Source organism: Mustelus asterias, chromosome 5 (assembly GCF_964213995.1).
Source record: "Mustelus asterias chromosome 5, sMusAst1.hap1.1, whole genome shotgun sequence".
Lineage (NCBI taxonomy): Eukaryota > Metazoa > Chordata > Chondrichthyes > Carcharhiniformes > Triakidae > Mustelus > Mustelus asterias.
Window position 1 is genome coordinate 104001102 of NC_135805.1, and position 16293 is coordinate 104017394.

At 44.2% G+C, this 16293-nt stretch overlaps 1 protein-coding gene across 1 annotated transcript in view; it reads right to left on the reverse strand.

Moving 5' to 3' along the window:
• The window catches only part of greb1 (growth regulating estrogen receptor binding 1), a 161598-nt gene that overhangs the window by 49486 nt on the left and 95819 nt on the right, over positions 1-16293 (reverse strand). The window contains exons 19-21 of the mRNA XM_078213125.1: positions 9928-10127; positions 7540-7635; positions 2758-3353 (exon numbers count right to left, since the gene is read on the reverse strand). Coding sequence (XP_078069251.1) covers positions 2758-3353; positions 7540-7635; positions 9928-10127 — 892 coding nt within the window. The remainder of the gene's footprint in view (positions 1-2757; positions 3354-7539; positions 7636-9927; positions 10128-16293) is intronic.

Sequence of the window (16293 nt, forward strand, 5' to 3'; positions counted from 1 at the left end):
AAGCAAGTAGTAGAATGTGAGCAACAAGGAATAACCCCCTCAACTTCCATATTAGGAAGTGGAAACCACTGAATGTCTAGACAGATGCAAAAAATCTTTCAAGGGACTATAGTAGTGCAGAGGTTACGTTAGTGCAGTGGTTATGTTAGTGCAGTGGTTATGTTAGTGTAATGGTTATGTCAGTGCAGTGGTTATGTCAGTGTCGTGGTTATGTCAGTGTAGTGGTTATGTTAGTGCAGTGGTTATGTCAGTGTAGTGGTTATGTCAGTGTGGTGGTTACGTTAGTGTGGTGGTTATGTTAGTGTAGTGGTTATGTCAGTGTAGTGGTTATGTCAGTGTGGTGGTTACGTTAGTGTGGTGGTTATGTTAGTGTAGTGGTTATGTTAGTGTAGTGGTTATGTTAGTGCAGTAGTTATGTCAGTGTAGTGGTTATGTCAGTGTGGTGGTTACGTTAGTGTGGTGGTTACGTCAGTGTAGTGGTTATGTCAGTGTGGTGGTTACGTTAGTGTGGTGGTTACGTTAGTGTGGTGGTTATGTCAGTGTGGTGGTTACGTTAGTGTGGTGGTTACGTTAGTGTGGTGGTTATGTCAGTGTAGTGGTTATGTCAGTGTAGTGGTTATGTCAGTGTAGTGGTTATGTTACCAGATTAGTAATCTCAAGAATGCTAATTCAAATCCAATCATGGCATTTCAAGAAGTTAAATTCAGCTTTCAAAAAACAAGGGGCAAATAGCTCATGCGCCATACAAGATAAATTCTAATCACATTAGCTTTGAGGGAAATGTCAGAAGTAGTATCAGGCTGTTCATTTGGCCCATCAAGTCTGCACCGACTCTCCAACAGAACATCTTACCCAGGCTCACCCCTGCCCTATCCCCACTGCCCCATGTATTTACCCCACTAATCCACCCAACCTACACATCTTTGGACACTAAGGGAAAATTTAGCATGGCCAATCCACCTAACCTGCACATCTTTGGACTATGTGAAGAAACCAGAACACCCACAGGAAACTCACGCAGACACAGGGATAACATGCGAACTCCACACAGACAGTCACCCATGACCGGAATTGAACCCAGGTTTGTGGCGCTGTGAGGCAGTAGTGCTAAGCACTGTGCCACCGTGCCAATATAACAAATCTGCTGGATCACCCCGTTAAATGAATGAAGACATTTCAAGGTTCTGCATTCAAATAGTTGCTGTTGGGAGAGATGAAATAAGATTCCAAGTTAGTCTCCCTCTAACCTTTGTAACATATTCTTTCATGGGATGTTGGCATCACTGACGAGGCCAGCATTTGTTGCCCATCCCTAATTACCCTTGAACTGAATAGTTTGCTTGGCCATTGCAGAGAGCAGTTAGGAATCAACCACAGTTGATTCCCGTCTTGGGTCACTGTCTGTGTGCAGTCTGCATGTTCTCCCCGTGTCTGCATGGGTTTCTTCCAGTTTCCTCCCACAGTGTGAAAGACGTGCGAGTTAGCTGCATTGGCCATGCTAAGTTCTCCCTCAGTGCACCCAAACAGGCGCCGAAGTGTGGCGACTAGGGGATTTTCACAGTAACTTCATTATGGTGTTAATGCAAGTCTACTTGTGACGCTAATAAATAAACTTTAAACAGTGCTGTGAGGCCTAGAGTCGCTTCTTGGCCAGATCAGGAAAGGACGGCAGATTTCCTTCCCTAAAGGACATTAGTGAACCAGATGGGTTTTTATGATAATCGATGATAGTTTCATGGTCACTCACTGAGACTCGCTTTATATTCCAGATTTATTAACTGAATTAAAATTTCACCAACTGTTGTGGTGGGATTTGAATCCAGAGAATTAGCCAGTGCCTCAGAGTCTTAGTCCAATGACATTACCACTAGGCCACCATCAACCATGATGCAGGATAAGGGTTACTTGCGCAGTCATAATTTTAGTGCAGGAACCATACATTGGTGCCCAAAGACAAAAAGGCAGAATGGCCAGTTCATTCCCTCTTTCCCTCATATCTGTTCCTTCAACTTTTTCCAGCATTGGTGTGTGATTCCAGAGAGGTGAGACAGATGGCATTCAGTCCCACTGCGAGTTCCCTCCCATGTGGAACACAAGACAATTTTTTGCAGTTTCCTCTTTCAGGTATTCAGCATTCAGTCTCGCTCTCTCTTTCACTCTCCATTGCTGCATCTCATTCAGAAGCATTTGGAGGCCAGCCTCATTTAAACATTGTGGTCTTCTTCCAATACCTTTCTCCCTTTATTGCGTGTTTCTGTCAGGTCTTTCATTTGGAGACATGTTTTTAAAAGTGTTACGAATTGTTACAAGCCATATACTATCTGACAAGTGCTCAGTCTGGCAGCAACAACTTGCATTTACACCGTGCCTTTAACAGAGAACAGCCCAGAGCGTTCGCTGCTTACTGCAGCATTTTGTAAGCTCCAGCCACCTGCCTACAAATTCCATTTCAAAACAGCAATATGTTCACATGTTACACTTGGTTAAACTCAGCCAACGCTGAAGGATGGACCAAATGAGTAGACTCCATGATTAACAGTGAATTCAGTGACGCTGGGGCACATCACTGACGTAATTGGGCCTGTGGATGTCTGTGGTCAAATTTGAGAGGGGACATGAGTAATTTTTTGAATTCAGATCTATAAGGAGATTTTTTTTTTAATGGGAATCTGCCATTCTGTAATTCCACCCCTAACGTTTTAAACCTTCAGCCATAAAACATTTCACAACCTATTGATATACACCCCTGTCTCTCACCTGCGGTGGACCATTCAGCAACAGTCTGCGTGGGTGAAATATCTCGGTTCTATTCTGTGTTTTGTTGAAATCCATATGGTTTTGTTTAGCCACTGTCCACTGGCGATAATACAGGGATTGCTCCGTGGAAGTCATCATTTTGGCCAACGGAGGATGAAAGGAGGTTATCCAATGAACAGTGTGGTGAGGAAGGAAGGATGATAATTTAGCCACTCCAGCGCTGTCCATCTTAGTAACAATCTCATAGATCAATTTTGGGAGAAACACAGTTGGTGGTTGGCTTGCTGCCTTTGTCCTTGGGCACTGGGATGACATCTGTCCCAAAATGGGAGTCTGAGTAGAGGAAGAGCTTGAAGAAAACACTTTTGCACATCTTCTTGAGCTTCTGCTGTTGTCGATTTTATCTACGTTTTTTCTCTGCTTTTCTGAATATTGAGTCTCATTCATGGGCTTCTGCTGCGTGTTGTCTGCTTTTAGTTTAGGCTTCTCATTGGTCACGCTGCCATCCTCAATATTAACAGATTCAGCACTCAGTGGATGTCTTGCAGAATCCTCTACTCCAGAGCTTAAGAAAGGATCACTGTCGCAAAGTAAGCCTAATGTTGTCATAGAAAAATAAAGACTTGTGTCAAATGAAAAATTTCAGTATATTTGAATAATCTTTCAGTAACAAATTAAAAACAGAAAATGCTAGAAATATTCAGGCAGCAACTGTGAAGAGAGAAAATCAAAGTTAACATTTCACGTCATCAGAAATGGAAGAGGGCAGAGATGGAAGAGGCTTTAAGCAATAACAGAGGTGGAGAAAGTGGGGAGTGCAATAAGGTATAAAAGAGACGGTCCCTCACAGAGTGGAAGGCAGGAGCCAAAAGAGAAAATGCTGGAAAATCTCAGCTGTAAGGAAAGAAAAGAGCTGACGTTTCAAGTCCAGATGACCCTTTGTCAAAGCTAAAAGACATAGAAAGTGGGAGATATTTATACTGCAGGGTGAGGGAATGAAAGATGAATCATAGCCACAAAAACAAGGGATAAGGCTAAGAGGTGCTAATGGCAGTCCATAGAAAGAAAGAAGATGTGAATGGTCAAACGGCAGAGAAGCTGAAATCAGATGGTAAACTGTGACAGATGAAGATGGAGGGAGGACATGGGTGGGAGAGAGGTAAAATTGAGAAAAGGGGGGGAAAAGGGGGATAAAATAGGGGGAAAGAGTGGGGGGAAGAAAAATAAAGACAATAAAGAAATAAAAGGTAGAGAATGGTTAAAAATTAAATGAAATGAAAACAAAGGGGTCGAGGTGGGATAGAGCTAATCATCTGAAGTTATTAAATTCGATGTTGAGAAAAGAAGGCTGTAACGTGCCTAGCTGGAAGATGAGATGCTGTTCCTCCAGTTTGTGTTGAGCTTCACTGGAACATTGCAGTAAGCCAAGGACAGACATGTGGGCATGGGAGCAGGATCGTGTGTTAAAATGGCAAGCAACGGGAAGGTCAGGGTCTTGATTGCACACAGATGCTGGAGACACAGAAAGGCAGGAGGTTTGGAAAGAGGGACTTGGTTAGAAGAAAGTGAAGGAGATGAAGATTCCAGCATCCCATCAACTCCAAGCGCTGCTGAAGCTTGTGATTGTCGACATTGAATAAGAGTAAAAGTTTTTTGCTAAAACACCAGATGGAGTGGAGGCTGAAATAGAACTGTGGAGCAAGGATATGTTTGAAATAGAGTGAGTCATGTTTCCCTGAAGAGGAAGATTGAGGCAGACATGTGACTCACGAGGCTTTGAGCATGGATCTCAAAATGTGACAAGAGTAGTAGTTCAAAAAATATTTAGGCGTTATTATTAATCATGGATGGATCTGTAACATGACAGGTGAATTTTAGTTGAAATCCGCATGGAATAACTAGGAGACAGACAGTTGCTGAGGAGAACTTTGAGGCTGTGAAAGCAAGTTTTGGTCTATACATAATCGCACATGAGAAGGGGAACAGACATTGTAACAATAGTGAGCATGGAAAATGTAAAGATGCATGTTAATAGACTTCATTAATGAACACAAAAGGTATTTTTTAATAAGAATTGTTTAACAGCCTCCTGGCTGCAGCTTGCTCCCTACATGTCTCCTTGCATCAGAGGACTCCACCCTGGGGTAATTACCAATTCTGAGTCCCAGTTGGTCTCCCAAGCCAGGTGACCCTTACTTTGACAATCACCACATCCCTCCCTCTTTAACTCCTTTATACAATCTTCAATAACTAAGTTATTCAATCCTAAATCCTAACTGAACATTACATACATGAGTTGGACAATTATGTATCGAGTCTATCAAGGTTTTTTTCTGTTTCTTATAAAGCAGAGTATTCTGTACTCTGAGAAGCTTCCACAGGATCCACATTAACAGGAACTGCAGTACTGGGTACCGCTTCAGGTACAGGCAGTCCGTTACTAATTGATTCCATGGAGGCATCAGTAATGTCTATAACAGGCTGACCAAGTACTTCAGTGTTTATGGGTTCAAAAACATTTCTCGATGGCATCACTGATCACTGCAGCATCTCTCTACTCCTCAAGTAGTCCATGTGTTTAAGAATGATCTGTCCTTCCGCTTGGTATGACAGGGATCCGATCTCAGAGGCAATAATTATGGGGATCCAACTTGATCCACTACCAAAGTTTCATATTAGGTACAAAAACAGAAAATGCTGGAAAATCACAGCAGGTCTGATAGCATTTGTAGAGAGAGAACAGAGCTAATGTTCTGGATGACTCTTTGTCAGAGCTAAAGCAAACTGGAAATGGGATGATATTTATATTGTTGTGGGGATGGAGAGGAGCAGTAGGGATTGGATAGAGACTAGAGAGAGATTGACAAAGATGTTGCGGACAAAAAGACAAAGGGAATGCAAATGGTGGTGATCATGGCTAGGAAGGGTGCTGATGTCGGCACATCAAGAAATCTGAATGTGTTAATGGCAGAACAAAGGTACACAATATGACAAAGGACAATGTGGAACAGACAACAGATGGTTCTCATGGAGTGGGGAGACAGTGGTAAGGGGAAAAAGCCATCACCACTGTAAAATAAGGAATCCATATTATGTACTTAATATGAAAATTATTATTATTATTTATATCCATTTATTTTCATTTTTTTTCTCATTGATTAATTTTTCCATCCCCTATTTCATCCCGCTGCCACTCTGCATAGCATTTGGTGGGGGGGACGGAGTGGGGGACTCTAATTGTGAATGGTCGGGGTGGTGGGGGAGGGTTTCGATTGCTCCAGCCAGCCATAGCACCAGAGGCTGTGTGACAGGTCTCTACTGCTCTCAGAGCAGAGAACTGCACATGCACAATAATGGCCTCTGCTGCTATCAGCTGGCTTTCTGGTGATTAAGGCCCGCCCACTCCCCTCGCAGTCGGAAAACAGATTTCAGATTTTCCATGCACCAAATGCATAAGATTCGACATTTGGACTCGCTGATAAAATGAATCTGAAAGTCTCCCGTTTTCATTCTGACTCTGGACTTAGAATGTTTTCATAAGATCAGTCTCTTTAAGGGTATTGCCGCTTTAAGACCGTGCCGTAATCTTTTTTCCCCCTCACAGGTTGTAGTTGCTTGTATATAGTTGGCTTCATCTTTGCAGGTGTATATTACAACAAATGTATTAATGCAGGTACAGACTGTCTTGCTCAGGCTGCTTCTTCCTTGTTTATCCTTAGAACTGTAGCACTGCTTTCTGGTGCCAGCGGCTTTTTTTTAAGCATTGAAACTTTTTAACTGTATCAATTTTTTACCTTTTATTCAAACTCCTTCTTTTAAAATTTACAGCCACAGCTCTCCTAAGCTGCCAGCTCCATATCACCATCTTCTCTTTTTCTCTGTACATTTCTTTTTAGCTCTGCCGCCCAGTTTTACAGGTTTACTTTTCTGTCTTTCAGTTTCTTTAATGCACTGAACTACCCATCTTTACTGATTCTACATTCCCCAGGGTCTCGCAGTATCTCAGATGGGTCTATTCACTCAGAGAGAGACATTCTAGTGAGTACTGTTTTCAGACTTCCATTGAAACAGGACACTCACAGGTGCCAGGCCAGCGGCAGTGTCAGAATAATTTAGCCTTGTTGCCAGATGTAGAGATGCATTTTCACAGACTTCATTCACGAACACAAAGGTATTTATTCGTAATTGTTCAGCAGCCTCATGCCTGCAGTGTGCTCCCTACATGTTTCCTTGCCTAAGAGGACTTCATGCCCCCCCGGGGTGATTGTCCACTTTGAGTCCAAATTGATCCCCCAAGTCAGATGACCCTTACTCTGCTGTGCTGCCTTTAAAGGGACAATCAGTACAGTAAAAGAGTCAAATGGATATCCAGTTGGAGAGAAGGTTAGAACTTCAAGGTGAGCATTTCTGGAAAGAGAAGTGGTGGTGAATTAAACACTAATTGAAAGAAAACTAAATACTGTGGATTCTGGAAATCTGATACAAGAACAGAAAATGCTGGGAATACTCAGCATTCCCTTTTGTACAGTCCTCCCCCCAGCCACCCCCACTTCTGCACTTGTCTAAAAACCTGTAATAACTTTAACCTCTTCCAACTGTGATTAAAGATCATCAATCTGAAATGTTCCTTTCTCTCTCTCTCCATAGGTGCTCCCAGACCCGCTGAGCATTTCCAACATTTCCAGTATTTTCCATTTTTATTTCAGATTTCCAACATCTGCAATATTGTGCTTTTGAGTAACTCACATTCTGGTCTTCAAAACTCAAGAGTATTTTTCTTACTTGAAGTTTTTGACGATCTGGATGAAGCTGAGTGACTGGAATATGAGCGCTGTCTCTTATTATTACCTTTCTTTCCCGAGTCTGCAACGGCTGTCACTGAAACAAGGGGGACAAATAAAAAGTCACAGCCTGACGTGAATCATTGGAACACATTCATAATACATTTCAAATATATAATGGTGACGCTTTATCTTGCCTGCATTTCTGATCCCTCACCATTGATCCTTCCATGTCAATGGGGCAATGTCTAATCAGGAAGGTGAACAAGTGACCTGCTCCCAAGTGTCTTCCAAAGCCTCTGCAAACTGCTGGGTAGAGCAAAATCCCCTTCATGATGGTGCAGATGGTGACGAACCTAACCCCCTACTGAATCCATTTTATATTGCGTTTGGCTGCAATTAGAATATTATGTTTTGGGCACCCTGCTTTTGGATTCATGTCAAGGCCATGGAGAGGGTGCAGAGGAGATTCACTATGATGTCAGGGATGAGACAATTCTGTTGTAAGAAAAGATTAGAGAAACCAAAGTCCTTTCCATTACAGTGGAGCAGATTAAATAATTCTGAGAGAAGTATTCAAAATGATGAAGTATTTTGAGAGGTAAGTAAGGAAAAAAAAACTACCACTCACTGAGTTGGTAAGTGGCAGGCATAAATTTGAAAGTTAAAGTTTATTTATTAGTGTCACACGTCGGCTTACATCAACACTGCAAGGAAGTTACTGTGAAAATCCCCTAGTCGCCACACTCCAGCGTTGATTCAGGTACACTGAGGGAGAATTTAGCATGGCCAATGCACCTAACAGCACGTCTTTCAGACTGTGGGAGGAAACCGGAGCACCCGATGATTGTAAGAACAAGTGGAGAGATTAGTATTTTTATAAAACGCTGTTAGGATATGGAATGCCTTTACCAGAAACATTAGAATAAACACATCCCATGTAGACTTTAAAAAGAGAAGTAGATAAATATCTGTGGAGAAAGGATCTGGTAAAGGACAGATGAATGGAATTCAAGTGTTCTTTCAAGGAGCCAGCAGAAACATGCCCTGTTTCTGCTCTGTTAAATCAATGTCATTTCAACACTTCCTGACTCTACCTTTGAGTTCAGACTGCTAATTTTGTACCATTAGGACTGAGCCATACAGACTGTGCTTTGGACCTCTGGAAGATAGTTTGAGCAGGACCAATTTTCAGAGAGTGAAGGCTGCCATGAAATCAAATGGGATGGGTTTGAACCGAAAGATGAAAGGTCAATGTATCCCAACCTCTTTGCTGTACATCGTTTGTTGCCCTCTTTTTAGGTCAAACCAAATAAACAAACTCAGATTAAGACATATGTCAAAAGCAATAGTGTGTTCAACAACACAATTCTACAGGATCCGAGCAGGCTCCTGCTTCATTGGTCTGGTTGCGGTCCTCATGTTTGAGTCTAGACAGTAAATGTAGGCAGGCTTTTAAACTAAACTGCATCACAGCCAAACATGCACATCACAGAAACATTGAAAATAGGAATAGTAGGTCATTTGGCACTTCGTGCCTGCTCCACCATTTAACATGATCATAGCTGATCCTCTCTCTCAATGCCATACGCACTCTCCCCACTCCCCGATTCCTTCTGAAATATATTCAGTGACTTGGCCTTCACAGCTTTCTGTGGTGGAGAATTGCACTGGTTCACCACTCTCTTCATCTCAATCCTAAATGGCCTATCCCATATCCTGAGACTTTGACACCTTGTTCTAGACCCCCCAGCCAGATGAAACAACAACCTTGCATCGAGTTTGTCCAGGCCTGACAGAATTTTCAATGAGTTCCTTTCTCATTCTTCTAAACTCCAATATATACAGACCCAGTTGACTCAATCCCTCCTCATCCAACAATCCCGCCATCCCAGGAAGCAGTCTGCTGAACCTTCGCTGTACTCCCTCTCTGGCAAGTGTATTCTTTCTTAGGTAAGGGGACCAAAACTGCACACAATATTCTAGGTGTGCTCCTGTACAGCTGCAGTAAGACATCCTTGCTCCTGTACTCAAGTCCTCTTGTAATCAAGGCCAAATTACCATTTGCGTTAACTGCTTGCTGTACCGACATGTTTGCTCTCGGATCAGCAGGTGGCACTAATCTTCAGGAGCAGAAAGCTTGGCTGGTGTTTCATTTATTTTCTATTTGTGGCAGCCCTCAACATTGTCCTGCTTATACCAGCTAATTCTGCATTGGAGAAGGATCAAAGCTGGAATTTTCTTGCCTTGTGTGGCTCAGTTCAATGGTGTGTAGTTAATTAAAACATTAAGTCACCAGGACCTGCCGTATTCTATTGGTTTTCAATCTGCCGGCCTCAGAAATGTACACAGTCATTTGTGTCAACTTGCTTGTTTCAAAATAACTTACCTTCAACTGCAACACTGTCCTCATCATCGTCAGTGCTGCCTGGCTTATCCAGGTCACTCTCGGAGAGATCATTCACTATCACCGTCTGCCTGGGGACGTCAAGAACTACGTAGCAGGCTGCAAGACCCAGTTCTTGCTCCAAAGCAGTTCGCAAAAGACAGGTTGAGTTTATTAAACGTAAATCATAGTACTTTGCAGATCTGTGTGGGGAAGAAAGCAGAAAACTAGTTACAGCAATGCCAAGCAAACTGTCAGATTAACTAATTCACTTCAACAGCAAAGTAAGAACAACTCAGAACAGTTCCAACACAATGGGTTGTCAACCTGAAATGCGGAGCTGAATTTTCCGACACCCCAACATTGGGACTGGATCCAGATCCAGCTCCCATTGAAGGTAGGATGGGACACAAGCGTTTTGTGGGAGGTGACATCTCCACGATATCCATTCAATTACCAACAGCAGGAAAGTGGGAAACAGAGGTGGCCGGCCCCATTTAGAAAGCATCTGTCTGCTTTCAAAATGGACGCAGCCAGGAGAGTGTCAGATCTGAGGGAACAGTCTATCAGAGCAGTAACATGGCAGTCTGTCATGGTGGGGTGACCCCAAGGTTCACCGAAAAATCCCTTGCAAGTGATGTGAGATAAGAGTGCAAATCTGGAAGTACATTTTATTTCTGTACAGTGGCAGAAGGCAGCCTGCCAAGCAAATAAAGGAGGCATAGCTGGAGGTCTCCAGAGAGGTCAGCAACCACAGTGTGGGTAGCAGCACTTGGGTCCGGTGCAGGAAGCACTTAATGGCCTTGTGCATTCTGACAAGTTGAGTAAACTAGGAGGGCATTAAAGGGAGAGCACATCTCTGAGCGTGAGGACCTCCAGAGAGGAAATGCATGGATTCATTAAAGAGATGTGTGCACAGCGTCAACTCTCACTCAGGGGAAGAGATCAAAGCTATGTATACTTGGGAGGTTGGTAATTTAAGCCCTGGACCGAGGCAATGCTAGGATCATTATTTCTGATTGTGGATCATAATTGGCAACTGGGAAGATTAACTGTAGCTGAACTCTTCATCTTCACATTACACGAGGAAAGATCACACAACATCCAACAAAGGAGTCAGAGGATAGTGTGGCCAAAGTGGTAGCATTGACGCTCACGAAGGAAGTGGTCCTTGGCATTCCAAGGGTGGCATTTGTGCAGGCAATTAGAGACAGTGAGATGGTGTGTGTGAGAGAGGGTGAGAGCTGATTTGCAGCAGCTTCCAACTTTATGAACTTGTTTGCTGCAGATACCACTTGACGGGCTGAGAGATATATGATGAAGCATCTGCTGAGGAGGAGGATTGTGAGTGACTGCTTTTCTCTTTTATACAGAGCTGCAGCAGGAGGATCAGCAGCAGCTGACTGTGGAGACAAAGGCTGCCACAAGGGAGGACTTGCACTTGAAGGAACCGAGTCACTTGAACTGCCACAGGAACCAAGCACACCCTCCACCAGTGCAGGTACAAGCAGTGGGGCCTGAGGCAACTTTAGAATGGGTGGCACGTGAGCACCGGCAGATGACAAGAGGCAGGGGCAGCTGTGGGCAGACCCCTCAGAGGATTAGGTAGCTGCGGGCAGTCTCCCTCAGAGGTCAGAGGACCTGTGGGCTGTCCGCCTCGGAGGTCAGAGGTACCTGTGGGCAGTCCCCCTTGGAGGTCAGAGGACCTGTGGGCAGTCCCCCTCGGAGGACGGGAGATGCTGAGCCTTGGGCACCACCGATAAAGTGGTTGCTTAGGGAGCAGCAAAGGGAGATGTGTGGCCGACTGTCAAAAATTCCCTTATGCTGAAAATTGGCGAGACCATCCGTTACAAAAGCACTGTTCTGCCAACCTCGTGGAGAGACATACGAGGTAGTCCATTGAATAGATGCCAAGTGGCATGTGCAGAATGTCTGATGGATTCTATAGCTGACTGATCTGTTCCTGTGATGGTGTCTGGATGCATGCAGCTCTGTCAGGTCTTCTCACATTCCCAGTAAGGATGTGCAGAATGGCCATGAAAGGACTGAGGCAGGAAGGGGTAATGTTCATGGTGCCACTATTCAAGGGATCCTGTCTTCTGAAACTGACCCCTCCACCCCATGACTGCAATACACCCAAAGCTTCATGTCCACATGAACAAGGCTGTCCCTGCACTATTGCATAATCTGTTGCAGTGCCTTCTTGTGCACCCTGATACTGAGGAAATGTCTCAGCTGCTGGGACATCCTCTCAAAGAGCCTGCCTACACAGCTGCTCCAGCCACAGAGCTCTCACAGGAGGACTGTGAAGTTTTAAAGTTTTAAAAGCTTATTTATTAGTGTCACAAGTAGGCTTACATCAACACTGCAATTAAGTTACTGTGAAGACCCCCTAGTCGCCACACTCTGGTGCCTGTTTAGGTACACTGAGGGAGATTTTAACATGGCCAATGCAACTAACCTAAACCTAAATTGTGGTAGCATCACTTTGCGTTTTACCTGGGTGCAGTATAAGGTGCATATTTTCATGTGTGTAAAATGGCTGTGGTTGAAAACTAACATTTCTTAATTCATTTATTCGGGAAACTGTGACGTGGCCACCCTTGTCCTGTCTGTACGTGAGGTTATGTGTGGTGTCATGTGTGCTCACCAAAAGCTCAATGCATCATGGGTGCTAAACCCCTTGAAAAGTGGGATCTGTTTTTCTACTCTTGATATGGGCCACTATGTATAAAATGTCAGTTCTGGTTAGACACATTCATTCAAGTGCGAATTACATCCAGTGCAAATCAAGTTTGCACAACCTTTTATGCTAATTTATAAACATAACACCAAAAGCCAGCCCCAACCAAAATCTGATTCCATCCCTAGTTTGAATGAATCACCTTTGGCAGGTTTCACTAATCGAGCCTGTTCGCAGGCTGTGAGGATGCTTTTAAAAATTAAATTGTATTTTTGGGGTGCATGGACATTAAAACATGTTCAGCAGCTTTTGAACATTATTTTTAAATTACAAAGATACTCTTGGCTGCAAAAACATGTACTAATTATACTGGAGTAAAATCATTTTGTAATTTAAAATCAGATTTCTCACAGGTAGTGGATTAGATACTGCTTAAAACTGCAATTTTTGTGATTAAGTCCATTTTTAACTGCATTAATCAAAATGCACCAAGTTACCTTATTGTAAGATATATATCTTAAGGAACATTTTCTGAAGCCACGATCTATTTAAAATCAAGTTATATTGTAAAACACTGCCTAATTGCATGAGAAGGAAAAAATAGTGCAACTTTAGTTTGCCAATTGTATCCACAGCAGAAATTTTAACCCAATTAAATAATAGCAACTCTAACAGCTTTCAAGTGTTCAGTTGGTGGAGATCAGCTTCTTTTGGTTGTCCACATTCAACATAAACGTGCACAATTTTTAATGTTTGAACAGATCCAGAAATGGGAAAAACAACGCATTTATATCAGACATTTTCATACCGTAAAAGGGACAATTTTGCTTTTCAAACTGGGAGTGTGCTGTAGGATATTGTGGACTTACATTAAAATGAATGCACAGATATTTCCCATGATCTTCATTCCCCATGGGCATAAATTGATTCCCAGAGGTTATCTGTATCTCCCATCTATCTTATTAATTTCTTTGTTTTTAATTTGCTCTCAGGATGTGAGTAATGTCAAATTTATTGCCCATTCCCAGATGGTTTCTGAGGTTGTTCAGGGCAACAGAAGTGAATGAGTGCGTTTTATTCCTGAGTCAAGTTGACTGAGGCCAGATGTGTAAGGTTCGCTCCCCTGAACCAGTTGGATTTTTACATGTGGTGATGAATTAATAAGGAAGAGGCAGAAAGCTGGAATCCCAATTCGAGCGGTACAGAAATATTACCAGTGAAAATGAAGGAGAAAATGTGTGAACTGGATTTTTAAAAGAGATAAGGAAGGCTATTGCAGCAATCAAACTTTATCTATTCAGAGACGCCCCATTGAAGCAAAGGTTTTACTCCCACCACTCTATGTGGAAGTGCAACAGGAGGGTTCAGCACACTTCATGGGAGGAACTTCCTGATGTCTGTCCGATACTTTCCTCTAACAAATTTGAACCTTGTTCTCCACATGTAATTGAACTTGAAGTAATATTCTGGACTTATCATTTCCATTCCCATGACTATTTTGTTTCTGCAAGATCACCTCTCGAGCAACCAGATTCCAGGATGTAAAGTTCAATTTTCTCCAGTTTTGTTTATAACGAAGGGGACGATTCTCCGATCCCACTGCGCTGCTTGTGACGCATGGGGCCGGAAGGCTCAAGCGGAGGCCGTCACGTGGGTTCCCCGCTGGGCGCCACAGCCTCCGAGCGCTGGATTTCTGGCGCCATCAGCTCCACGCCAGAAATCAGCGCAGAGCTGCATAATGTATGTTAATCCTAATTTTAATATCATTTAAATCCCATTAGCGGGCCCGGGACTGAAATCTCCGGGCCTGCTTGTGTCTCCACCCCGCCAGGAGTGGTTCACAACAGCAGGGTTTAGTATAGCTCCCCACATGCAGTGAGCTGGTGGCCCGAACCTGCTGGAGTAAAGGGGGGGCAGTCGAGACCCCCAGAGGGTCGGGCGGGGTGGCCTTGGCCCCTGGCACTGCCCAAGGGGCAATGTGCCAATGCCCAGGGGTCATCTTGGCACTGCCCACTGGGCAGTTCCATGGGGGGTGGGCCTAATGGGGGTGGGGCTTGATGGGGGCAAGGACTCTGGGGAGGATGGGGGGGTCCCGCTGCCACTCTGCATTTGGGCTGAGTGACAAAGGGAGGGAGGGAGGCCAGCGATTGGGGCTGCTGGGGCGGTGGGGCAGTCGGAGGGGCGGAGGCCAGGGAAAGGTGGTAGATTGAGGCAGGCTGGGGGTGGCTCAAGTCTGGGTGGGGGGGTTGGTCAAGGCTGGCTGGGGCATGTTCGGGGGGCTAGCGATTGTGCTGTGGGGGGGAGGGGGGGTTGGGGGATCGCATGGCCAGCCATGCGGGGTTGCGGGGCAGACCATCGATCGAGCTGGCCAACGAGTAGGAGGCCAGCAATGCAGGGCTACTGTGCATGCACCGATTGTGGCGCTGACAGATTGGCGCATGCGCAGTGGCCCGCTCGCGCTATGTTGCCGGCCTCTCCAGTGGGAACAGGCCCTGCCTGCTGATTTTTGGACTAGTGCACCCTGCAGTACACAGAGTGTGGGAGATTCACTTTGAAAATCCCGCTGAAAGAACCAGTGGGACTTACTCCAGTTTTTACATAAATTTGACACATAGAATTTTTTTGGGAGAATCACCCCCAAAATGTTTTACTCTTGGGATCAGTGTTGTGGGTCATGCCTACACTATCTTTAGTGCTTGAATATCTGACTTGTTTTTTAATGGCCACTGGAACTGGCAGCAGAATTCGGGGCGTGATCTGACAAGATGATGGAATTTTGATCCCCTTGTGTTCTATTTTGCAAACAGAAAAAAAGAACTGCCAGGCAATTTGCGTCAAGAGAATGACTCCAAAGAAAAACTGATTCTTGGCTTAGAGTAACCTCAGCAAAGCTTCTTAAAGGGAACATTGCATGCCACCCAAAAAGGCAAGCAAAAAGTTTTCAACTAACTCTTGTGGAGTCAAAAGGAGTTGTAATCTTAATCCAACCACTTCCTCCCCACAATGTGCGACCCTCAGTGGCCTTGTCTTATCTACCTGGGCTGTTATGCTCATTTCTTGCGAGAGATAACACACAAGTGAATTTGCCTGATTCGGTGGAAAGGGATGGGTTACAAAGGATCACCACACATTTTGCAATTCGATTGCATTTCCGAAGAGAGGAAGAACAGGGCTGAGTGTATGAAAATAAGAGAGTAAAGACCTGTGCACAAGTTTCTGATATCCGTGTGTGCAGAGTGTTCAGTCATATTCACACACATGAATAATAGGTGTCCATGGGTACTCAGGAACAGGCTGTATACATAGTTTCTTTGAAAGGGAATAGTAAAAACATTAAAGACAGTTTGACGGCCATTCCCATGCTATTTATTTTTCTTTCTGATGTCACTTATGGGGGGACTCCCCACCCCCCATCCCCTACCCCCACAGTTTGCAGGAAGCAGGGGACAAAAAATTAAGGAGCTCCAGGTGGTTAGCATGATACATAGGGCTAGAACAGTTAGTGTCAGGTCCAAAGTCTATTTTCATCTCCATCCTTCCAGGAATGATCCACAGGGATGGTGCCTTCTAAGGGCAAGCAACACTGCCACATCATCTCCAGCTTAACAGCCGAAGCAGGAGCTGTTGCTGGGCTGTCTGCAAACTAATTCCTACATATTGCCTTTCTCTCCCGTGCACTCTTCCCT